General features: G+C 53.7%; 1 protein-coding gene across 4 annotated transcripts; it reads left to right on the forward strand.

The window, feature by feature from the left end:
- The first annotated feature begins 4,872 nt into the window (after window positions 1–4,872).
- Window positions 4,873–22,960, forward strand: Nr4a1 (nuclear receptor subfamily 4 group A member 1). 4 transcript variants are annotated; one of them, XM_046435565.2, is made up of 9 exons: window positions 4,873–4,984; window positions 5,192–5,307; window positions 7,235–7,334; window positions 17,465–18,344; window positions 19,185–19,314; window positions 19,630–19,781; window positions 20,319–20,521; window positions 20,601–20,779; window positions 22,151–22,960. In XM_046435565.2, exons 4-9 carry the CDS (start codon window positions 17,469–17,471, stop codon window positions 22,405–22,407), a joined length of 1,797 nt encoding a protein of 598 aa, XP_046291521.1. In that variant the 5' UTR covers window positions 4,873–4,984; window positions 5,192–5,307; window positions 7,235–7,334; window positions 17,465–17,468; the 3' UTR covers window positions 22,408–22,960. The 4 variants fall into 4 exon arrangements, with proteins under 4 accessions (XP_046291521.1, XP_046291518.1, XP_046291519.1 ...); XM_046435562.2 differs by lacking the exon at window positions 5,192–5,307 and adding an exon at window positions 7,584–7,671; XM_046435563.2 differs by lacking the exon at window positions 5,192–5,307.
- Window positions 22,961–24,080: the final 1,120 nt, after the last annotated feature.

Genomic DNA, 24,080 nt, shown 5'->3' on the forward strand with positions numbered 1-24,080 from the left:
GGGAAGCCCCGAGTGAAGTTTATTTGTAAGTCTGCTGCCTCGGGCTCCGTTAGCAAGGCCTCAGAACCCTCACCTGGAAACAGCTCCCCCAGCCCGGCCTCGGCGAGGCAGGTTATGTAACAGGGTGTGCGGCGGGTGTGTGTTGGGGGGGGCGTGGGGCGGGGCGCCTGCGGCTATTCCGGGCGTCGCTATTTTTAGCCCCATTGATGAGGCTGCGTCGGCCGCCGGCGGCGGGATTCCGGAGACGTCAATGGGCGCGCGTCACTGTCCCCGCCCGCCCGCCTGCCGGGGGAGGCGCGCCGGGACCGGGACGGCGCGGGCGGCCGCGGGCCGCGGGGGCGGGGGGCGCGGCCGGAACTGCGGGGCGGGGGGCTTCCCGGGCCGGGGGCGCGGGGCGGCGCGGCGGCTGGAGCGCGGGTCGCCGGCAGCGGCGGAACTGGAGGGGCTCGGCGCGACGCCCGCGACCCCCGGCCCGCCATGGGCGCCCGGGCAGAGCAGCTCCCCGCCGGCCGGGGCACGACCCGGGATAGCGGGGGTGGACAGGCGAGCCGAGCCCGCCGGGCCAGGTGAGGGCCCCGGGGAGAGGCCGGGGGTCTGGCGGCCTTTGCGGGTGCCCAGGGCGGGCTCGGAGCCACGCTGGGAGTCCTGCTTGGAAACTGGGGAGCGAGGGAGCGGGGCTGGATTCCCAGCGGGACCTGCTGGCTGCGAGTCAGCCCCGAGCGCCACGGCCAGCGCTTTAGCTCCGCAGCCCGCCAAGGGTGGGGTTTGGCCCGCGAGGGGCGCTGGAAGTGGCCAGGCCAGAGAAATTCCTTCCATTTCCCCGCCGGCTGCGGGGAACGGGTTCCAGGAGCTCGGGATCCCCGCTGCCAGCAGACCCAGCCCGGAGGGACCGACCGGCAGTGTGCAGTGCAACCCCTTCGGGGGTCTGAGGGGAGCGTCCGAACCCGGGGAGGGTCCCATGCACTCAGGCGCGCCATTGGGGTTTGGCCTCGGTCCGTGTCTCCCAGGCGTGTATTCTGCCGCAACCCATTCTCTCCTGACAGTGGCTTTACTGGGGAGAGCGGCACTTCCAGAGTATGGTCCTTATTGAGGGCAGGGTGCAACTCCTTCCTTAACTTGGGCACGTTCGGTTTTTATGCCTGTTTTTCATAGATTTCTAGGTGGACGGAGGAGGAAAGCTGCAGAGGTGATTTGAGTGATTTTGAATTTGAGTTGGGGCTAGTATTATGGGCATGTTGGGAAAACGCAGGCCAGGCTATCTATGGTAGGTAGATGCTAAACAAGTATACCCAAAGGGTGTGGATGGGCCTGGACTGAGGCTCTGTGGGGCCCCAAGGCTTGATACTAGATCTACTCCAAGTGAACATGTAGATCAGTGACTGGGATACTACTTAAAAAGGAAGCCAGCTGACTCTAGTGACCCAGAGATGGGAGGAATGACAACTGTACAGTTCGATAAAATCAAGACTCTAGACGATGTCTGGGCAGAAGGATGGGCCAAGACCAACAAGATGAATGTGACTGATGAGAATTGTTGAGGCCAGTACTGGAGGTAAGAAAATCAGCTCAGGGGTTCAAACCCTGTGAGGCCCACCAACTCAGGCCCCAGCTGCCCACCTGCTCATGGGTGGGGACTGTCAGACTTTCTGTGCCATCAGAGGCCTTTCTGCTGTACAGGTCCAAGAAGGGGTAGGAGGGCCCCCTTGCTTTGCCATTTCTAGAAGTGCGACCTTCGGCAAATTTCTGAATATTTCCTGGTCTTAGTTACCTCATAGATGAAATGTGTAGAATAATATAAACCTGGGTTGGGGTTGTGGCTCAGCGGTAGAGCACTCGCCTGGCACGTTCGAGGTGCTGGGTTCGATCCTCAGCACCACATAAAAGTAAATAAATAAAGGTTAAAAAAAAGAATAATATAAACCCTTCCTCATGACGTTGTAAAGCTGAAATGAGAAAATGCATGAAGTGCTTAGTAATTTATCTAGCACATGCTACCCAACAAATATTAGCTGCTGTTGTAATTTTTAATAGTAGTATGTTTATTTCCAGGTGGGGGCATTGGACAATGCAGAACTGGTGCCCATGAGGCCACCAGTTGCAAAAGGTCTTGTTCTCTGTGTCATGTTGCAAGGGGGGAGTTAGGTTAAGAAAAGACTCAAGGGGCTGGGGTAGAGCGCTCGCCTCATACATGCGAGCCTTGGGTTCGATCCTCAGCATCGCATAGATAAATAAAATAAAGATATTGTGTTCAACTACAACTAAAAAATACTTGATAGAAAGAACTAGAAGGATGTTTCCAGTGGATTCATGCAGAAGTGGACCTGGAATCCAGGGCTGGAGGCTCTTCATTCAAGATGAGGAAGAACTAGTCTGTCGAGTCTACTCCAGAATGCAAGGAATAGACCCTTCGATGGCACTGTCTCCCCACCTTGCTGACCTGTCTTCCAACCCAGCTCTCATACTGGCTTGTGTGGGCCTCCCTTCCCCCATTCCACCAACACTGAGCACCTGCTGGTGCTGAGCATGATTGAGACAGAAGGCTGCAGTGTCGAGACAGACAACATGAGCAAATGAACATTAGTCCCATGGAGAGGGTGAAACAGGTTAGTGTGGGGCATGAGACTCTTTTGAGGAGGTGAGATGGGAATGGAGACCTGATTAATGGGTTGGTGCCAAGTAGCCAGACATGGGAAAGTGACTTTCTGGGGGAAGAGGAGCAGGAACTGGCTACTGAAGTTTGGCCTGATGTGCTACTCCTTTGGGGAGGGAACACTTTCTCCTCCTTCCAGCCCACTCATGCCTGGGCTTCCCCTCTGCATGGGGTTGATTGTAACCACCTTGGTTTACTCCCTCAGTTTGAACTCCCAGGGCCCTGGATCTTAGTTTGCTGCTTCTTGGTTCATGGCACACTGCCTGCTTTACAGTAGGTTCTCAGTAACTGCTCGAGCTATGACTGTCGAAGATGGAATTTTGATCTGGGGCAGAAGATGTGATCGGATACCTGTTCTGCGATGTTGAGATTCCTCCCTCTTTCTGGCACTGGCTAGGTGCTGGCTCTGGCCCTGTTCTTAGAGGTGGGGAGGACCTTCAGGTGGTAGTAGTTTATGTTTGGCTACTACTACTCTTCCTGCCCAGCTGGGGAGGTTGGGGAACCTACAGACCTATTTCTGGGGTTTGGGTGTGTGACCCTGTCATCCTGGGAAGCAGGCAGCACATAGGCTGGGGCAGATGTGAAGCCTTGTTTGCTTTCTGTGCGGGAAGTGCTCTTGCTGCTCCAGTCTGCCCTCCCTTCCCTCCTCCTCTTCTGTACCCTTCACTTCCTGCTGCTGTTACACCCACAGGCACATGAGGGGTGCTGGTAGCTTTATAAGGGAGGGCCTGAGTACCATGTGCTGGAGGAGCTTCCCTTAGCCTGTGAACCTGGGGCAGAGGTCATGAGCACAAGGAAGCCCATGATCCTTCTTCCTCCCTGCTCCTTCATCTCCCATTATGGGAACATAGACTTCTCTTTTTCCAGATCTCATTTCAACTCAAAGCATAATTCAGCAGCCAGTGCCTTGGCTGGTCCTGCCCTGACTCTGTGACCCGTGAAGAGAAAGCGCTGAGCAAGGGTGGGAGAAGAGAAGGGGAGGTGCAGGGTGAGGGTGCCCTGGCTGAGGGTGTCTTTGGCACCAGTGGGGTTAGGGGGAGAACTCAGGAGGCTGGAGGGTGGCATACATATTTGGCTTAAGGAAGGAGAGACCGACTGCCCAGAGGTGGCTTGGAATAGGAACCAGGGTTGCGGTTAGCTTTTGTGTATCCTTGTTTAATTTCTCCTCATAATGATACGTAGCACATGTGTATCCGTAACTTTCCAAGTCCCTTAAACATATTAACTCATTTTAAGCCTGATGCCCTGATTGTTAATTTTAGAGAGGTAATTTCAGGTTGTCATTGTTATTGGTGGGAAATGTGTAGCAAAGTTTTTTTTTTTTATTATTTAAAAAAATTTTTTTTTTTGCAGTGCTAGGGATGGAACCCAGGGCTTCATGCATGCCATGCAGAAGTGCTCTACCACTAAGCCCAAGAGATTATGTAATTCTCCTCGGGCAGCAAGTGGAGAGCCAAGATTTGAACCCAGTCTGGGATACAGCATCTGAATTCTTTGTTTTTTTGTTTTTTTTTTTTTTTTGTTGTTGTTGTTTTTTGGTACTGGGGGTTGAACTCAGGGATACTTGACCACTGAGCCACATCCCCAGCTCTATTTTGTATTTTACTTAGAGACAGGGTCTCACTGAGTTGCTTAGTGCCTTGCCATTGCTGAGGCTGGCAATGATCCTCCTGCCTCAGCCTCCCGAGCCGCTGGGATTATAGGTGCATGCCACTGTGCCCAGCTAGCATCTGGACTCTTAACCACTCTACCCTAAGTTGGCCTTCCTGTTTGGGGGCTGGAGTCCCATCTCCTGAGAGTGCCACAGTATGTGGAAAGCTGGGCTGCCTGAGGTGGGGCATAAGACCTTGCCCTTGGGAGGCTTCCAGGGCTGGGCTAGAATCCCTTAAGGAAAGAGGGAAATCTGCGTTGTCCTCACAAACAGCTCCTTTCTCTCTGCCTACCAGGTGCTCTTCTTCGCAACCCAGGAGGGGGGTAGTGCCTGAGGGGCTCAGTGGGCCTGTGGATCTCTGGCTCTGAGATGCCTCAGTGATTTCTGTAGCTCTTTGCCACCCCCACACCACCCTCCTAGAGTTAATTGCCTGGGTGTGGGCTGTCAGGCTACCAGCCTAGGGAGGTCCTGGGCTGGGTCATTCCCCCTCCTGTGTTGCCTGACTGTGTTGATCCAGGGGACGTCTCTGCTGGCTGGTTTGTCTTTGCTCATACTGACTCTCCCTTCATAGGCCTCTACCATGGACAGAGGCTGGCCCCAGCCCCTCCCTGGTAGCCTGGCTCCTTCTGCCAGGCCCTGAAGGCCAAGGAGATGGTGTGAGTGCTACCTGTCCATCCAGAATGGTAAGTGCCTGTTGTCCTTTGTGCACCCCTGAGACCTAGAGCAAGTGGGGTTGGGGGGCAGAGGTGGTTGTGGAGCTGCCCCAAAACAGATGTGGTTTGGGGACTGGAGGGGGAAGCCCTGTAGAGGTAACAGGCGAGGCGCTGCTCAGCATGGGAAGATCTGATTTCCTCAGAGTTGGGGGTGATGTGGGGGTGGGGTTGGGGAAGCCTTATTTTCTTAACAGATGGGCTGGAGGCTCTGGGCCCAGGTGACATGGGCTGGTGAGGCAGGATGAACCTGGTTCCAGGAAGCTGAGGCAGCAGCTCAGGACTGGAGTCTGGGGGTGAGTGTAAACATTGTGGTGGGTGCTGACCTTTATCCAGGTTAAAGACTGTATCAGGAGAGTACCTGAAAGGAAGTCCTGGATCACTTCTTCCTCCCCAAAAGGGAGGTGACCACCCCTTGTCACCATGGCAGACCCATAGGTCCTGTGGAGTCTGTGTATGGAGAAGTAGCCTCTATGAATGAGGAGGAAGGGACAGACCCTCCACTGTTCATCTAATATCATTGAGAAGGAAAATCCTGACTTGTGGCTATGGCCAAGGGGTTTCTTGGCCATCTAACTCACCCCCTGCTTCTATTACCCAGGGGAAAAACGACTTCCTAAGGTTCTGTGATGAGGATATGGAAAGCCAAGCCTAGAGGGCTGTCTTGTGATGGTGGAGGACAACCTTCCTTGTCTGAGGGTACTTCCAGAGAAGGCCCAAGCTGGTTTATAGGTATTTTAGTCAGTTTTTCTGCTGCTTGAGTAAAAGACCTGATCAGAACAATTGTACAGGAAAAAGAGTTTATTTAAGTGCTCCTAGTTTCAGAGGTCTCTGTCCGTAGACAGTAGTCTCCATTTCTTGGGGTTCAAGGTAAGGCTGAACATCATGGCAGGAGAGTGTGACAGAGGAAAGTGGCTCACATGATCATCAGGAAGCAGAGAGAGACTCCACTCACCAGATACAAATATATACCCCAAAGTCATGCCCCCAATGACCCGCCTCCTCCAGCCACACCCTAACCACCTTCAATTAGAACTCAGTTAGAACTAGGGGATTAATTCACTGATTGGATTAAAGTTCTCATAACCAATTGCTGTTCCTCTAAACTTTCTTGCATTGTCTCACAATGAGCTTTTGGGGGACACCTCACATCCAAACTATAATAGTGGGTAAGGGGACGGGATTTCCACCAGGCCCTTCCCTGGGGACCTGAGGTACTAGAAGGGGCACTGGGCACTGTAGAACAGGTTATTATGTCTGAGGGAGTTGGATGTAGGTCCTTGGACTCCCCCCTTCCATGGGGCAAAGAGTCATCTCTGAGCAATAGCCTCCTCAGTGTTGGGTGAACTCAGATGAAGCAGGAGCTGGTCCAGCTCTCCCCCTGGCATCTACCCATAGCACCGTTGCCTTGTGCAAAGCTGGTGTTCAGGGTGAAGAGAGTCCCAGAGAAGTGGCTGTGATGAGAGGACAGGGCGAGTCTGGGTGGAAGGAGGGGACACCCTGGGAAGCAGGGCTTCTGGTGCTGGGAGCTGGGCTGAGTATGCACCTGGCTTCCTGCTGGCAGCAGGCTCCGTGCCACCAACCTTGGGCTGGGAACAACACGGAGAGGAATTACTGTAAGTGGAAGGAGCAGGTGTCCCTGGTCATCCAGAGATCTGGACTTGGGAAGCACGTGAGTCAGGATGACAGCACTGGCCAGTTGCCTCCCTCCACTCGGCTCCCACTGCTACCCCCAGCTCTGACCTGGCTTCCTGAGCAGCCCACCTTGCCTCTGGGTACACAGCAGCCCTGGTGGGCAGAATGTCTTGTGTTTACCCTGTTGTCTGGGTGATGGTGGTGATTGGGTGGAATTCCCATGCTGAATACGCTGCCAAGGCCACCCTGAGGGGCTGCCAACCAGGGCCCCATGAGTGCTAGAGCTGTTAGTCTTGTGACGTGGGCACCTGTCTGCCAGGCCTGGGCATAGGCCCAGGGTCACGCTCACTGGGGCTCCCGTCAGCTGACTATTTTGGGCTCTTGCTGACCTGGGCCAAAGTCAAGCCCTAGCCAAGAGGGCCCCGAGGCGGCTCCCCTCATCCCCAGAGGCCGGCTCTGGTTTCTGCTATATAAACAGAGGAGGACAAGCTGGCTTGGAGACAGTTCCACATCCAGAGCCCGCTCAGCCATTGCACAGCCTCAGTGGGGGAGGACAGGCTGCCCTGGCTACCACAGCTCTCCCCGCAGGCCTCCCTGTGGCTGCTCGCAGAGTCCCCACCATCCCTGGATTCTTCCTCTGTCGTTCAGGATCTCTGAGGGTCGAAGCAGATCCAGAAGAGAAAAACGGGTGAGTCTTGAGAATGGGGACACTGAGGCAGGGTAGCTCGGCAGTTTGGATTTTTTCCATTGTCACTGTCTTGCCAAACCCTTTGGCCTTGAGAAGAGGGAGAAGGGAGGAGGCATGGGTGGCCCACTGCCCCCAGGAGTGAGAGTGCAGCTTGGCCACAGTTGGGTGGTAGCAGTTGGATTTGGGTATACTCTGTGATTGGGAACTAAGAGTTGTGGAAACAGGTGACAGCGCTCTCTCCTTTTTCAGAGATTGTCCCCAGGGATTCAACTGTCTTCTTCAGTCCACCTGTCCTGGTTGAGGCACCAGTCTGCTCAGGCAGGAGAGAGAGGCTGGAGTGAGTGTGGTGACCAGCAGAGTACCTCAGGGAGGGTCTCTGAGCCCCCTGCTTGGGACTGAGTGGCTGGGTTGGGGCTGTGCTCCCTGCTGAACCTCACCAGGCTCATCCTCCTTGTCCATACCTCTTCCTAGCTGCTCTTGGTGCCTGAGAAGCAGGACTAGAGCGAGGCCTGGCAAGTCCCTGAACCAGCCTGCTACAGACATGCTCCCTGGGCCCTGGGCCAGGGGCTTTGGCCCAGCACCGAATCAGCAGCAGCTCCTTACGTGGGAGGCTCTCATGTTCTCCCTCTCAGTTCTCAAAAAAATTCTTTTTCCCCTTTCTGAACGTGAGTCTCTAAACAAATCCAGAGGCTATGACTAAAAATACTTTAACAATAGGAAAGTGCATCAGTCTTTCCGGTTGGAGCTTGTTATCAGAGGGTTTTTATTTTGGAATTTGAAGTTTTGCCCATGGAGGCTTGGGTGGAGACCTTGGGTTGGGGCAGGGAATTTGGTGGGTGTTGATAGTCTGCAGGGTTCTGGGAGACCCTCCAAGGGGTGAGATGCCAGGAGCTGAACAGACTGAGGCATAAAAAGGTTGCCAGTCTGAGGAGTGTCGGGGCATGGGGCAACCTTTCTCAGAGGAACTCTTGTCTATGCTTTCTAGCTCTGAATGGCTGTTTTTCCTAAAGTCTGACCTTATTTCTATGTGCTGTATGTTAAGGAGGTGGGGTAGAGAAATGACTGCTCTGAAGATAGCCTCTGTGGCCATACCCTGACTTCAGCTTTCACCAGAGCATTAATTGAGTACTTGCTGCATACAGAGCCTGGAATTTTCCCAGTACTGGGTAGAAACTCATCTGGGCACACTCTTATTTCCTTTCACTTAGCCGTGAGGGAGAGAAGTGGGGATGAGGTTACTGTTTATCTCTAACTGCTGACTGCCCAGTCTAGCTGAGGTCCTTGGTGTGTTCTGTCCTTCCCTGCCTTCCCTGCCAGTACTGGGATTCTGCTGCAGGTCCCTGGAGTCCAGGACCCTGACAGCACTCCATTTCAATGTTGAGAATCTCCCTTGCATTATTAGTGAATTCACTTCTCCTGCTACCGTGACTTACCATGTTTCTGCACTGGGCAGATGAGGAAAGAGTCTTGGAGGTGGCAAGGGATTGACCTTAGGTCACACAACAGGCTTGCTAGCCTCTGGTATAAGATACTTCTGATAGCTCTTTCACCTTTTGCCCCTGACAAGAGCCGTTGTGTGTGGAGGGAGTAGTGGCTAACCTGCCTGCATCCTTGGGAGCCTGTTTTGTGGGGAGGTGACCACATGTGTGGGCATGGCAGGGCTTGGGAGAGGGCCAGGAGATCAGAGCCAGAGGTCTCGGCCTGACCCTTCACCTCCAGTTCCCACAGCTGCCCATGGGAAGCCCCTGAGGTAGCTCTCAGCTCTTCCCTGCCCACAGCACAAATCTCCCTGCCCACTGCCAGAGCAGGAAGAGGAAGTGGCCAGGTCAGGGCTGGCAATGGGCCCTGGGGCTGAGGAGGGGAAGCTCCCGGGGCTACTTCTTTGGTGGGAGGAAGCAAAGCTTACTCCCTCTGCCCACCCCACAGGAGGGGCGTGGAGGCCCATGGGTGGAGATGTTCTTGGTGAAAGTGGGGCAAGTTCCTGCCCCCTGCTCAGCAGGGCTGGGCCCCAGCTAAATTTGGGTGGGGGCAGCGTGGGAAAGTGCTGTACAGTTCTACTTCCTCCATTCCCTGCTTACTCAATGCCATGCCCACCCTCTGGGCTGAGGAGCCGTGGTGGACACTGACCTGCCCTGACTGCTTACTGCTGAGGGTGCTTCACACTCCTCCTGCCAAGGTGGGGAGTTGGTGTGCTGTCCTCATGTTGTGCACACACTGGTGGGGGCAGGGTGGGTCTGAGCACGTAAGTCTCTGGACCCCAAACATGCTGACCCCTCTCTGATACCACACATCGCGGCACCTCCTAACCCTAGTTGTGCTCCAAGTATCTGTTGATAGACCAAATGTGTAATGGGAAACCAGTCACTCTCATTTCAGAAACACCCGCTTGAATGAATTTGTGCTTAGTAAATTACAGCTGCATCTGCATCCATTTAAATAAATGTGTCTCTCCCATTTAGATGTGGCTATTTTTTTTTAAATATTCTTAGTTGTAAGTGGACACAATACCTTTATTTTATTTATTTATGTGGTGCTGAGGATCGACCCAGTGCCTCACATATGCGAGGCAATTGCTCTACCACTGAGCTACAACCCCAGCCCAAGTGTGGCTATTTTTTTAAATAAGCTTTTTACATGTGGGGGGCATATTTTATACATTCAGAAAAGTGTACATGTTGTAAATGTAAAATTTTGAGTTATAATTTGGTGACCTTTCCAGAGTGAACCCATTAGATAATCATCCTCCAGATCAGGAACTAGAGTGCTTTCAGATCCACCAAAGTCCCTCTCATAGGCCACGTGTGTACACCTGGTTTTTGTAGTGTACTTACAAGAATCAAGGCCTATGGGGCCAGAAGCCACAGCCTCTGGAGTTCAGAGTCAAGGCAATAGGTCAGCAAAAAACTGGGAGTTAAAGGACCTCAGTTTGAACCTGCCCCTGAGCTTCTGTTTCCTTATTTATAAAATGCAGACTATAATTACAAACCTGGAAGGGGTGGGGACAGTGTTCAGCGGAAGAATCCGTGCAAATCATCCTAGCCCAAGGTCTGACCCTTGGTGGTAACCCCCTCTTGCTGCCCACCTTCTCCTCACCCCAGTAAGAAAGTGTTTATTATTAAGGGATGGGCTGGTCTAGGAGGGTGGCAGGAGCATCAATAGAACTCAAGTGGAGGGAAGAAGAGGAGCAGTGTGGCCTGTGGCTGAAAGAGGACATGCAGAAGTAGGGGTGAGAATGATTAGCTTGAGGACCTTATGTGGGGCCGAGGTAGTGAGGCCGATTGGTAGGTTGGGCCATGGCCTGACTGGGTGGGGCTGGCTCTTGTTTCCAATAGGACTTCTCTCTCTGCCCTTCCTATGTGACACTGTCTGGGCTTACCTTCATTCCTAGTCTCTAGTTTTAGATACCTTTCCCATCATTACCTGTCCCCCGACCCCTACCCCAGTGAGCCGTCATTCTGATAACTTGGGTATCGCTGAGGGTTTCTGTTCAGTCTGGAATCAGCTTTTGCTCTAGGTCTCCTAATTTGCATCCTTTGTCTTTCCCTGGAATTCCACATTATCTGGGGCCCCAAGCTAACTCCTGAGGGCCTCTGACCAGCAGAAATGAAGCTAGGGAACTCCAAGCCCTTTTCACCTTTCTCTCCTCTTGTTAGGTTAGGTGCTCCACACTGGTACCCCATGGGTGACCTGTTTTCACAGATGGACTCCACTTTTTTCTCATTATAGTACTTATTTTAGGAGTGTGATATGTTTGGAGCCCCTTGTCAGCATCCCCTGCTTCCAAAAGCATGGCCAGGTAGCAGCTGCAGTTCCTCACCCTCTTCTGCCTTCAGGGTATCAAGACTGCAACCTCCGCAACCTGCAGCAGCCTGGGGAGGTTGACCAGGGCTGCAAAGCGGGTCTGCAGATGAGAGGCGAAGATGCTCAGAGTTAGACTAGTCCCTGAAGAACTCCTTACCACACTTGGGTTCCATGGGGCTTATGTGTGGTCTGCCCCAAAGAATGGTCTCTGCCACTTACTACAAAGGCAAAATGGTGGGCAGGGAGGAGTGTGCTGGAGCTGAAGATGGGCTTAACCCTTAAGACTGAGCTGATAATATACCTGTTTTTGCTGGATGGAGGGAAGAATGTTGACTTGGCTGATTTTGCTGACACATTAAAATTGGTTTTTATTTTCTGAGGAAGACTGTTGGGATGGAGGGAGGCATCCTGACCTGGGTGGGAGGCGAGGTGTGAAGCCAGATGTGGCACAGCTGGGGCTGTTTTCACCAGCACAGACTTGCCGTGTGCTCTGGAGCAAAGATGCCTCCCCTTTTGGAACCTAATCTGTAAACTGGAGGCTTGAATTATAGTAGTGGTTTCCAACCCTTTTAAAAACTGTATTATTTTTAAAATTTACCTTTATTTTCCACAAAAGGATTCCTCAAGAATCCAAGTGAGATCTTGCACAAAAGCCCAAGAAAAGCTGGGGGTGGTGGCACATGCATGTGATCCCAGCAGCTCAGGAGGCTGAGGCAGGTGGATCACAAGTTCAAAGCCAGCCTCAACAAAAGCAAGGCACTAAGCAACTCAGAAATAAAATACAAAATAGGGCTGGGGATATGGTTTAGTGACTGAGTGCCCCTGAGTTCAATACCGTAACACACCCGCAGCCAAAAAAAAAGCCCAAGAGAAAGAAAAACAAAACTTTGGCTGAGGTGGGGTGGGGTCCCTGGTGGTTTCATTTGGCACCATCCTACCCACATTTCACCTTCACACTGGTGGCCTTGAAGGTCTTTGGAAGATGGTTTGGGAAAACCCAGAGTTCTCTGTGGCTTCTTCCAAGTTGAGATTATATGCTGACTTGGGGAGGTTCTGGCAGGTTCTGGCCAGATCCCTGGATGAAATTAGTATCAAATGAAGTCTGCTCCATCTGTGGTGGACAGTAAGAATTTAGAAAGAGGAAACACTTTAAGAGTGGTTTTCTTTTTCTTCCTTTTTTTTTTTTTTAGTACTAGGGATGGAGCTAGGGATTTTCATGCTACGCAGGTGCTCAGCTACTGAGTTTTAATTTTTTTGTGGTACCTAGGGGCACTTACTACTTTACCTTACCTTTTTAAAATTTTTTTTTGTGATAGGGTCTCACTGAACCTTATTGCTTACTTACTAAATTGCCAAAGCTGGCTTTGAACTCCTGAACCTCCTGTCTCAGTCTCCCAGCCCAAGAGTGGTTTTCTTAGTGGATGTGGGCCAGAAGGTCATTGGGTGCACCCGGTCGGTCTGCTGCACCAGTGAGGTGCTGTGGGCTGTAGCTGAAATGAGATTCCATGGATGTTCCAAGAGAATTTAAGGGAAAAAAGAAGTATTGTACATGGGGCATCAGGAGCAGAGACAGGGTGGTGAGCAGGTGGTGCTGAGATGATAAACTGTCTGGAATGGAGGAAGTTTGAGGTGCTTTTGGAATTTTGAGTGGACAGAAGTGGGGACTGGAGACAGATGGGATGGGAGGTGAGAATGGGAATGAGTAGTCCAGGGTGTTCAGGGGCAGAAGAGGTGTCATAGGGTGACCAGAGGAGATGAAGATGGGGTCAATGGAAGCAGGAGGTCTTGCTGGTGAGGACTTACAGTAGAGAAGGGGAATGGGTGTGGGTCCCAGTGAGGTGGGGGCTCTAGTCCTCTTGCCAGTGTTAACCAATCTTCCTTCCCCTCTTTTTTTTTTTAAATTATTTTTTAGTTGTAGTTGGACACATACCTTTATTTATTCATTTTTATGTGGTGCTGAGGATTGAACTCAGGGCCCCGCACGTGCTAGATGAGCTCTACTGCTGAGCCACAACCCCAGCCCTTCTTTCCCCTCTTAACTTGACATGGGGGTGGTGCCCTAAGCTTGGGGCAGGATGGGGATGGAGGGGTAAGAGCTGGACTAGGGAAGGCCTCCAGATGGCCACAGCCTGGCCTGGGCCCTGATACAGTTCTGACAGGCCCTTTCCTACTCTACTCCCTGGGCAGGTGGTTACTGGTCAGAGCTGCTCTCTCCACCAGTGCTGGAGGTGGGGTGGGAGGACAGGTGCTCCCTGATCACGGAGAGAGCTGGCATTGGTAGATGTGAAAAGATAGCCTGGAGATTCAGACCTTGGCCTTGGGGTTCCACCCCAGTATGCCACCACCTTGCTGTGTGACCTTGAGCAAGTGCCATTATTTCTCTGAGTCTGTTTATTTATAAAATGGGGAAGAGTTGGCATAAGTTTGGAAAGATTTCTCAGGCTCCACCCGGTTCTGAAATTCGGTAATTTCCCAACCTGGGTGCATTCACCCTGTAAAGGGAGGACTGGTGAGAAACCAAGTTCAGCTGTGGAGCACAGCCCATTGGCAGAGCTTGGGCATGGCCAACCCCTACCCTAGGGAAGGGATTTTGCTGGTGAGATTGCCGGAGAGAATTAGCAGGGCTCTTAACTATAGTCCCTGGGGCAACAACTCAGCCTGGAACACTGCTGGGGAAGACGCTATGTCTGGAGCTGAGATGGGGGCTTAGTTTCCCCAGTAGGTGTCCCGAGGCTGCCCTGGCCTCCCAGCAGCAGCAGAGGGCGACACCCCAGTCCTGTGCGAAGGGTTGGGAGGGTGCAAAGGCGGGGCGGGACCGGGGTAGCCGGAGGGACCCAGCGCAGCCGGAGGGTGAGGAAGGAGATCCTGGTCCGGGGAAATCCTACTGCCGTGTCTCTAGAGCGCCCTCTCCTCTGGCTCAGACTCTCCCGGCTCGTTATTTTGGACCTGGGGCCCCGAGACTGGGTCCTAGGTCCGGAGACGGGGAGCCCGGTGGGTTTGGAAGTTGCTATTTTTAACCTGCGCAGCGGATTGGGGAGACTATTTATAGATCAAACAATCCGCGCTCCCTGCGTCAATGGAACCCCGCGTGCGTCACGCGCGCAGACATTCCAGGCCCCCCCTCCTCGCCCCGCCCCCTTGGGCTCCCCGTCCCTGCGCCTCCCCCTGGCCGCCAAGTGCCGGAACCGCGCCGCCCCCCGCGCCCTTGTATGGCCAAAGCTCGCCGGGGCCGTGTGCGTCAGTGGCGCCCCCGCCCCTCCCCGTGCGTCACGGAGCGTTTAAGAGGAGGGTCCGGCTTGTTCGGGGAGCCCCAGTGTCGGAGGCTGTGAAAGTTGGGGGAGTGCGTGAGACCAACCAAGGAGCGCACGCGGGACCAGGCTGCGACTTGGGGCGCTGGTCCCGGGCAGGGGGAACAGGAGCCGTCCGGGTAGGTACCCCGGTGGGGAGTATGCATCTGGTTTTAGGGGTGGTGCATGAAGGCGATGGGTGTACACGCGGGCAGAAAGGTTGTTGTAGGGTCGATTTGCAGGAGGGCGGATGTGTAGTGCAGCTCTGGTGTTGAGGGGTAGTGGCTGGAGCGGGGTAAAGACCCAAACTTGAGTGGAATCTACTACTGGAGTGGGGTTGAGGGTGGGGGCGGGGTGAAGTATCTGCAAGGTGGAAGCCGCAGGGGTTGGGGTTGGCGCCGGGAGTGGGGATTTGTCCAGCAAGCAGCTGGCCTTAGTTCAGTCTCCCAGGTTGCCCAAGGAGGCACATGGTGTTCTGGATTCGGGTGCTGATGGGGGTCTTATTAAAGCGGGGGAGAAGATACACAGTAGCGCTTCATGTTTCTGGGACCCATCTGACACCAACTGGAATTGGATTTCCCAAAGGGTTTTCTCCTCAGTCTCCTCGTGCCCCGTTTTTGTTCTTTTTCTTTTTTTCTTTTCAACCACTTCCAGAATCTGTAGCTTAGTTTGCAGGGGTTGGTCACCCCAAACTTTCTGCCTGAATTATATCAGGAGACCTCTGGATTACTGAAGGAAGTGGCTAGGTTGGTGGTTGAACTGTGCACGAGTGCTTGCTGTTGCTGGGATAAATTTTCTTTGGGTCAGGGTATATGGAAGCACAGGGAAGATTGTTTTAACTGTGCCTTGAATGGTGTGTTTGTGTGTGTGTGTTTGTATATGGGCGGGTGATGGGTGTGTGGAAACACTTGTCCTTGGGAATCTGCATATAAATTAAGTTGCTAATGTTGGAGTCTTAGTGTGGCATTACCTAGAGGATACCCTCCCCCATTCTGGCTCCACTTGCTGGTCACCTCTGCCCCTTCCGGCAGTGGTCTCTGTTGGATCTTGCAGGTAGGGTGCAGCCTGAGGCTTGTTCAGCCTAACAGGTGCAAACCACATTGTTGCCAGGACCTGCCTGAAGCGGATTCTCCCACTCCCTCCTCCAACCCCGCCTCTTCCTTCTCCCTGTGGACTGCTCACCCCCCTTCACCTCCTATGAGCCTAGATGTAGGTTTATATCTTGTGTTGTTCAGTACCTGCTTGGTGGAAGGGTTAGGTTGTTGTGGGGGTTGATCCGGATGTGGGCTGTCCAAGTGGAGAAACAGGATTTGAATGAGGCTGGAACAAATGCCCAGTCCTGTGTGGCTGCTACCTTTCTTCCTCCACCCACAACCCATCCCTGCCTGGGCTATCCTAGTGTGGACAGACGTGGCCATCCTTATGTCCCCCCAGGTAGTATATGAGATGGGGCTGGAGCTTCAAGGGCCTCTGTTGTCTGGGTTGGTTGTATGAATGTCTGGCCAGGGATGGAGCTGCCCTGTTTCGGGACCCTGTGGATTGGAGAAGGGCTGGAACCAGAGGACTTTCTGGGCTCTTTTCCAGGAAGTGGTAACAACCTTTGCCCCATCAGTGTACCCCTTGAACGTGGTACTCTGTGCTCCAGCTGGGTTTCTTATTCAGCTTGCCTCCCTGTCTGGGGAGGACAGAATTGTGATCCCAGAAATGGAAGTGGAAAGGGAGACTGGAGACTGTTCTGGAGCTTCCTCTGCATGATTTTGGAGCAGTCCGCAAACTTAAGGATCTCCCCTTAATGACATTGTCTGTGTTCATCTGTGCCTCAGGATTTGGGGGGGGGGTTGTATAATCCCTTTTGCCTGAGCCTCTGGATGCTTCAGGGCAGACACTGCTTAGGTGGAAGGACCCAGGCAGGGGAAGATCACCTTCTATCCACCCACCAAGGGGTGGGTTCGTCCGTTGGTCCTTCCGTCCTTCCTTCCTTCCTTCCTTCCTTCCTTCCTTCCTTCCTTCCCTCCCCTTGTGCTGGGGATTGAACCCAGGTCCTTGTGCTTGCAAGGCAAGCACTCTATTATCTGAGCTATATCCCTAGCCCTCCTTTCTTTATAGCCACCTTAAGTCTTCTGCTGGACTTTGAGAGTTCTCTTGTACAAGTAACTGCGGGTAGCAGACAAATTCCTCTTAGGGACTGTCCATTCTCCTGGATATCTAGAGGGCCATTCTCTGGCCCCACCTCAGATTCCCTTTAGCATAGGCCTTTAAAGGTCTGGAGCCTGGTTACCTGAACCCCGGGGGAGCTGAAAATAGTGAGGAGGCCTGGACTCCCTTTTTATTTGTTTCTGGAAGCATCTAGGAGGTTTGGAGTGGGTGCCCAGCCTCAGATAGCAGATCTGGGATATGTGTTGGATTTGCTGCCCTTGCTCAATATGCCGGTTGGGGGTGGGGATGAGGGACAGGCTTGGATGTTGCCACTTAGATCACCTTAGACAGCTGGGCTGTCAGTCTTAGTGCCTCTTCCATTTCCAGGATGTCCATCTCCCCAGGCACCCTGCTGGAAGGGAGAAGGGGTATCCAGTGGCTGGGGTGTGCCTGGGAATATTCCCAGGAAGTGCCTGGTTGGAGAAAAAAGTCAATCTGCTCCTGGGGGCTGGGTTGAGGCAGGTTGCCTCTCCCACCCGTCCTCTCCCACCCACGCCTTCCCTGGGAGGGGAGGGGCAGGGGCTGGAGGAACACAGCTTCCCCCTGTTCCAGCAGAGAAGTGCTGGCTGGATGCCTTCCCAAGGGTTCCCAGGCCGACTGGGGTGTAGCTGGCCTTCCGACTGAGCCCACTCAGGCTGGGCTACTGCCCAGTGGCTTTGTGGCACATGGATTGAGATAGTGCTTTGGTCAGGGGTCAGGATTCCTGAGTTCTTGGTGCACTGTGGCCCTGGTGCCTCTCCTGTCTCTAGGCTTACCACCTGGCTGTCCTGGGCCTATTCTTTCAGAGCAGGTTCCACGTTCCTCTGACTTATCCCCTCCCCTCCTTTCTGTCTTCTCCCTCTCTAGAGTAATGCCCTGTATCCAAGCCCAATATGGGACACCAGCACCAAGTCCAGGACCCCGTGACCACCTGGCAAGCGACGCCCTGACCCCTGAACTCAGCAAGCCCACCATGGACCTGGCCAGCCCTGAGGCGGCCCCTGCTGCCCCCACTGCCCTGCCCAGCTTCAGCACCTTCATGGATGGCTACACGGGAGAGTTTGATACCTTCCTCTACCAGCTGCCCGGGACAGCCCAGCCGTGCTCCTCGGCTTCCTCCTCCGCCTCCTCCACATCCTCCTCCTCGGCCACCTCCCCTGCCTCTGCTTCTTTCAAATTTGAAGACTTCCAGGTGTACGGCTGCTACCCTGGCACCCTGAGTGGTCCACTGGATGAGACCTTATCCTCCAGTGGCTCTGACTACTATGGCAGCCCCTGCTCTGCCCCATCGCCGTCCACACCCAGCTTCCAGCCACCCCAGCTCTCTCCCTGGGATGGCTCATTTGGCCACTTCTCCCCCAGCCAGACTTACGAAGGCCTGAGGGCATGGACAGAGCAGCTGCCCAAGGCTTCTGGGCCCCCGCAACCACCAACCTTCTTCTCTTTCAGTCCTCCCCCTGGTCCTAGCCCCAGTCTGGCCCAAAGCTCCCTGAAGTTACTCCCCTCACAGGCTGCCCACCAGCTGGGGGAGGGAGAGAGCTATTCCATGCCAGTGACTTTCCCAAGCCTGGCGCCCACTTCCCCACACCTGGACGGCCCAGGAATGCTGGATGTGCCTGTGACCTCAGCCAAGGCCCGGAGCGGGGCTCCAAGTGGAAATGAGGGCCGCTGTGCTGTGTGTGGGGACAATGCTTCATGTCAGCATTATGGTGTACGCACCTGTGAAGGCTGCAAGGGCTTCTTTAAGGTATGCTACTCTGGGCACGGCGTCTGTGGGGAGTGAGTGTGGGCCCGTCTCTCATCCCACTGGGGTCTGTGGTAGGCTCCCTTGGTTTCTCCTCCCAGCTAGTCTTGTCCCATTGAAAGGGGGCAAGCCTGCCAGATAGGCCACTTTCCTGGGGACCCACAGATGCAGGTGCTGGAATCTTTCATTCACCAGGGCACAGAGGGGCCTATGGGATGGCAGAGAGCTGGAACAAGAGGTGTGAGGTGGGCAAAGGGCACTGACTACAGAGTGTTCGGGGAGGGGAAGTTCTAGTGGCCAGCCTCTGGTTCTTCCCTGCACCGCTTCCCCACCCAGGTCCTGCTGGGAAGGGGAGCCTCGGGCACTCGTGTTCCCTGGCATGTGATGAAAGCATCTAGGCAGAGAGTTGGGTTCTTGAGGGCTGGGGGTGCACTTGGGAACAGGCTGCATGTTTGTCCCAGAACTGGGTGCCTGTTTAGCTTCCCGTCCCCACCCCCAACTCCTTGGCCCTCTCCTGTCTGCCCCATGGAATGGGTAGATGGACACAGGCATGTTAAAAAGTACAGGTGTCTGGAGTGCCGGGAGCCCCTCGCTCCTAGTCCTGGGCCCTAGGGTCTTCCTCTTGAGGCAGAAACTACCCCCAGCGACTCCAGGACTTCTCTCCCCTCCCTGCCCCTCCATCTCTCCCTCCCTTGCCACCCAAATGTTAGAAAAATAGCTACGAACAGAGAGTGCTTTTGTCTGCGTCGGCAGCAGGATCTCGACGGTCCCCTCCCCTGTCCTTCCCCTCTCCACCCCACACTCTGACAGCTTGTTCCGTGTTGACCCCCCCCCCCCCCCCAGCGCACAGTGCAGAAAAGCGCCAAGTACATCTGCCTGGCAAACAAGGACTGCCCTGTGGACAAGAGGCGGCGGAACCGCTGCCAGTTCTGCCGCTTCCAGAAGTGCCTGGCTGTGGGCATGGTGAAGGAAGGTGGGTGGCAGGATGGGGCCCAGCAGGGCAGAGGTGGCCTGATAGGGTGGGGCAGGCAGGGTCCCCAGGCCTACAGTGGTGGGCATTTTCTGGGTCTGATTTTCACCCCACCTCTAGGCCATGGGCCTGAGAGGGAAGGTGACGTCCACCTGCCTGGACCGTGATTGTGGTGGTAGGGGAGAGCCTTTTTAGGGTGCTGTGGTCTTAAGAACTGGTTCCTGGGTCCTGTGCTTCTTGGCATTGGAGTGTGTAGCATGGGCCAAAGGGTTCTTCCTCTGGTTCCCTCTTTGCTCATCCCTCCCCATTTCTCTGCAGTTGTCCGAACAGACAGCCTGAAGGGGCGGCGGGGCCGGCTACCTTCAAAACCCAAGCAGCCTCCAGATGCCTCCCCTGCCAATCTCCTCACCTCCCTTGTCCGAGCACACCTGGACTCGGGCCCCAGCATGGCGAAACTGGACTACTCCAAGGTGAAGCCCCACACACTCCGCCCTGCTCCTGCTCTGGGGAAGACCATTGCAAATGCATGCTAGGAAAGGCACACCCTCAGGCAACACATTGGAAAAAGAGGCACCCCCTGACCTGACCAGATGGAGAAATGCACTCCCGGTGGACAGCCACTTAGAATCGTGATCCTGCCAGATGCTGTGGGACATGCATGGAAGGGGAGCCTCGGGCACTCGTGGTGGCTGAGGCAGGAGGATTGCAAGTTCAAGGCCAGTCAGCAAATTAGTGAGACCCTCAACTACTCAGTGACATATAGATTAAAAAGGACTTAGGGGTGTAGCTCAGTGGTGAAGCAACCCCTGAGTTTGGTCCCTAGTGCCAAAAAGAAAAGCAGCCCCAGCCCTGGAATGATGTGTAAGAGTGGGCAGCAAGTGAGTGCATGGGCCCAATCTGGGGCATATTCTCACTCCCAGGTCTGGCATCCAAGCAGCTGACAGGGCTGCCTGTGGTGGCTGGCATGGGCCTGGCCTGCAGTACTTATCCCCCAGATCACCCTGCAGTTCCAGGAGCTGGTGCTGCCCCACTTTGGGAAGGAAGATGCTGGTGATGTGCAGCAGTTCTACGATCTTCTGTCGGGTTCCCTGGAGGTTATCCGCAAGTGGGCCGAGAAGATCCCTGGCTTTACTGAGCTGTCTCCAGGTGACCAGGACCTGCTGCTGGAGTCAGCCTTCTTGGAGCTCTTCATCCTCCGCCTGGCCTACCGGTGAGCTGCCCACCCTCCTCCTGGCACCTTCTCAGCTACTTCTGTTCATGAACCTGACTGTTGGCACCTCTTCCGCCAGGTCTAAGCCAGGTGAGGGGAAGCTCATCTTCTGCTCAGGCCTGGTGCTGCACCGACTCCAGTGTGCCCGCGGCTTTGGTGACTGGATTGACAGTATCCTGGCGTTCTCACGGTCCCTGCATAGCTTGGTAGTCGATGTCCCTGCCTTTGCTTGCCTTTCTGCTCTTGTCCTCATCACTGGTAAGTGGCTGGCACCAAGCTGGGTCCACGGGGGTGGGTATTAGGGGGATGAATGGCCCTCAGGAGGCGCTGCCCCAACATTGGGCAGGATGGCATCTGGCACTTCCTGGGCTTCTACGTTGTCGCGTGCTCATACCCACCTGCCTAGTGGGGACTTCAGGAACTGGAGAGAAGCTTGGCTGCACCTGACTCCAATGCCCAGGACTGCCTTTGAATGACCTCGGATGGCCCAAGATAAGGCCACAGGTGCTGTGTATTTGGCCTAGGGTTTTGGTTTGTTTTAAAAGTCTCCCTGTCAGTGACATAGCACATAGAAAAGTACACATGATAAATTTTCATAAACCACACTTGTATAACCGGCACCTTGAACAAAGAGACAGAACATGGCTAGCACCCCAGAAGCCCTTCTGGTATCCTCTCCAATCAATAATTCCATTGGAGGTGGCCGCTGCTCTGACTTGTGGTGGCACAGCTTGGCTGCACTTGTTGTGGACTTGAGGACGTGTAGTTAGGCAGGATGGGCTCAGGTGTTCAGTGGAGAGGTTTTCAGATCTATTTATTTTACAAAGCATCAGAATCTGCCTCCAGCCCTCTTTTCACTTATATTTCACAGGGGACCTAACTGTATGGAACACGGTCAGAGTTACTGTAGGCTGCAGAGGGAGGCAAGGTCTAAGGCCAGCTCTTCCTGGCGGTGGCCCCAGAACACTTCTGCTTGACTCCAGGGCTTCCCAGAACTGTTGGGGAAGAAAAATCATGACCAGACTACCTGGGTTAAGGTTTCAATCCATTTTTTGTGATCTAAGGCAAGTTATTCTAGCTCCTAGGCCTTGATTTCTTCCTTGGAATAGGAGGATAAGGAGCATCCTTCTGGAGGCTTCTGATGTGCCTTTAAGACAGGCTTCTGGGCTTCTAGGATCACAAGTTTGGGGCCAGCCTGGGCAAATTAGCAAGACCCTGCCTCAAAAAATAAACCAGGCACAATGATGCATGCCTGTGACTTAAGAGGCTTAGGCAGGAGGAGCTCAAGTTCAAGGCAAACCTCAGCAACTTAGCAAGACCCTGTCTCAAAATAAAAAGGGCTGAGGATGTGGCTCAATGGTTAAGTGCCCCTGGGTTCAATATCCAGTGCCAAAAAATAAATGATAAAAAGGGCTGGGAGTATACCTAAGTGGTAATGCACCCTTGAGTTCAATCCCCACTACTGGAGGAAAAAGGATAAGCTCCTGTGGGGACATGCTTTTGCAAAGTGCCAGAGGAGTTTGAGAGGAACAATTGTGGCCACACTTGTGGCCGGCAGGAGGCTGGGAGGCTGGGTCTTCAGGGTATTTGGTCTTCAGCTGGGTGGTTAATCCTGTACCTTCCTTGCAGACCGGCATGGGCTACAGGAGCCACGGCGGGTAGAGGAGCTACAGAACCGCATTGCCAGCTGCCTAAAGGAGCACATGGCAGCCGTAGCCGGTGAGCCCCAGCCAGCCAGCTGCCTGTCACGTCTGCTGGGCAAATTGCCCGAGTTGCGAACCCTGTGCACCCAGGGCCTACAGCGCATCTTCTACCTCAAGCTGGAGGACTTGGTGCCTCCTCCACCCATTGTTGACAAGATTTTTATGGACACACTGCCCTTCTGATTCCAACCCTGAACACGTGTGCACATGCGTGCTCTTATGCCACCCCACGTGCCTTTAGCCCACGGACCCCCTGAGCACCTCCATAGCCTGGGCTGAAGCTGCAGACTGACCACTTCCTCACCTGCTCCAGGAGGTCAGCAGAGAGCTCAAGCCCTGTGGGAGGGGGATGCATTCATGGGGGTGACCCCACTGTCTTATTCCCCAAGCCCAACCCTGGCCTTCATGTTTTTTGTAAGATAAACCGTTTTTAACACATGCCTCTGTGCTGTAAATAAGCTGAACGCTGCTGTAAATACAGGAAGGAAGAGGTTAAGATGGAGGTTGGGGGGAAGGGATGGGGCCCCCCCTCTGCCTGGGCAAGCCTTTCCAACCTCCTTGGACTTGCCCTCTCTTCCCACCCTCCTTCCACATGTACATAAACTGTCACTTGAGGAAGAAGACAAATGACAGATTCTGACATTTATATTTGTGTATTTTTCCTGGATTTATAGTATGTGACTTTTCTGATTAATATATTTAATATATTGAATAAAAAATAGACATGTAGCTGAAATTGAGATGGTCTGTCTCTGACATCCACTACCTACACCCCCATAATTACCTAAGAGATAGGGTTGGCTCTGGATAAATCTAGATAAACTGAGGTCTCAGTTCACTTGTTTTTCAAAGGCAGATTGTATTGGCACCTGCTTTGTTTGGTGGTTATATAAAATACTTGGACTGGTTTCTAGCACAGGGGAGCCTCCACTAATCTCAGCTGGCTGGTTGATGGGCTGCAGCCGAGGCTGCCTAACCCAGGGATTAGAGCAGCAGTTCTAGCAATTGACCTGGCTTTTGGTGTCAGGACTGCCACAGTTCCTGACCTGGGGCAGATTATTCTGTTTTTTTTTTTTTGTTGTTGTTGTTGTTGTGTTTTGTTTTGTTTGTTTTATAGGGCTGGGTTTTAAACCCACGTCCTCCTGCATGTTAGGCAAGTACTGTGCCACTGAGTGACATCCCTAACCCTCTCTGATTCTTGGTTTCTACATCTGTGAAACAGAAAGAATAGACCCAGATGCATAGAGGTTTTAGGGTTAGAGGAGTGTTTGTTTGGTGTCTACATGGGCTGGGTAGAGGTGAGCCCCAAATGGTAATAGCAGTTACTGAATTTAAGCTTTGTTTCATCCTCATTCTCTACATTTCCCTTCTTGACTCCCTGCCACTGCAGCAACAGGATCCACACATCCAGTAGCCTTGGCCTTCTTGGCCCAAGTGCCCCCATGTAGGTTCTCCAGCCCCGCTCAGCTCCCAGTTGCTTTGTCTGCTGGCTTAAATGGCAGATGCCTGGGCTCTTTCCTCGGAGACTCAGGTTTGGTGATGGGCAGGACCTGTGAATCTACTTTTTAGCTATCACCCAGGTGGTTGTGATACAGGTAGTTGGTGTCACCTTTTTGAGAAACATGGACCTCATTGATAGCAACCTAAGGCCTAAGGTAGCTAGTCACCAGGCAGGACCCAGCTCCCTTCTCTGTGCTCAGCATCATCATTTCCTTCTTGGACCTGGTAGGATCCCCAAAGGCAGTGCTCTCACTCCATTCTTCACCACCCTTGTCCCAGGATCTGAGTCTCTACCTCCAGGGCCCCTGGGAACTGACTGGATGAGGGGCTGCTCCCACTATGTGGCAATTGGACAA

Source organism: Marmota monax, unplaced genomic scaffold, assembly GCF_021218885.2.
Source record: "Marmota monax isolate L192 unplaced genomic scaffold, Marmota_monax_Labrador192_F-V1.1 WCK01_AAM20220418_F8-fsc00012, whole genome shotgun sequence".
Lineage (NCBI taxonomy): Eukaryota > Metazoa > Chordata > Mammalia > Rodentia > Sciuridae > Marmota > Marmota monax.

What these genes read in the sequence shown, in the direction of transcription:
- Nr4a1 (XM_046435565.2), top strand. Translation starts at nt 17,469, where the DNA reads ATGCCCTGTATCCAAGCCCAATATGGGACACCAGCACCAAGTCCAGGA. An exon ending in TGTGGGCATGGTGAAGGAAG is followed by an intron (nt 19,315 to 19,629) that starts GTGGGTGGCAGG and finishes ATTTCTCTGCAG; the next exon opens with TTGTCCGAACAGACAGCCTG. An exon ending in TGCTCTTGTCCTCATCACTG is followed by an intron (nt 20,780 to 22,150) that starts GTAAGTGGCTGG and finishes CCTTCCTTGCAG; the next exon opens with ACCGGCATGGGCTACAGGAG.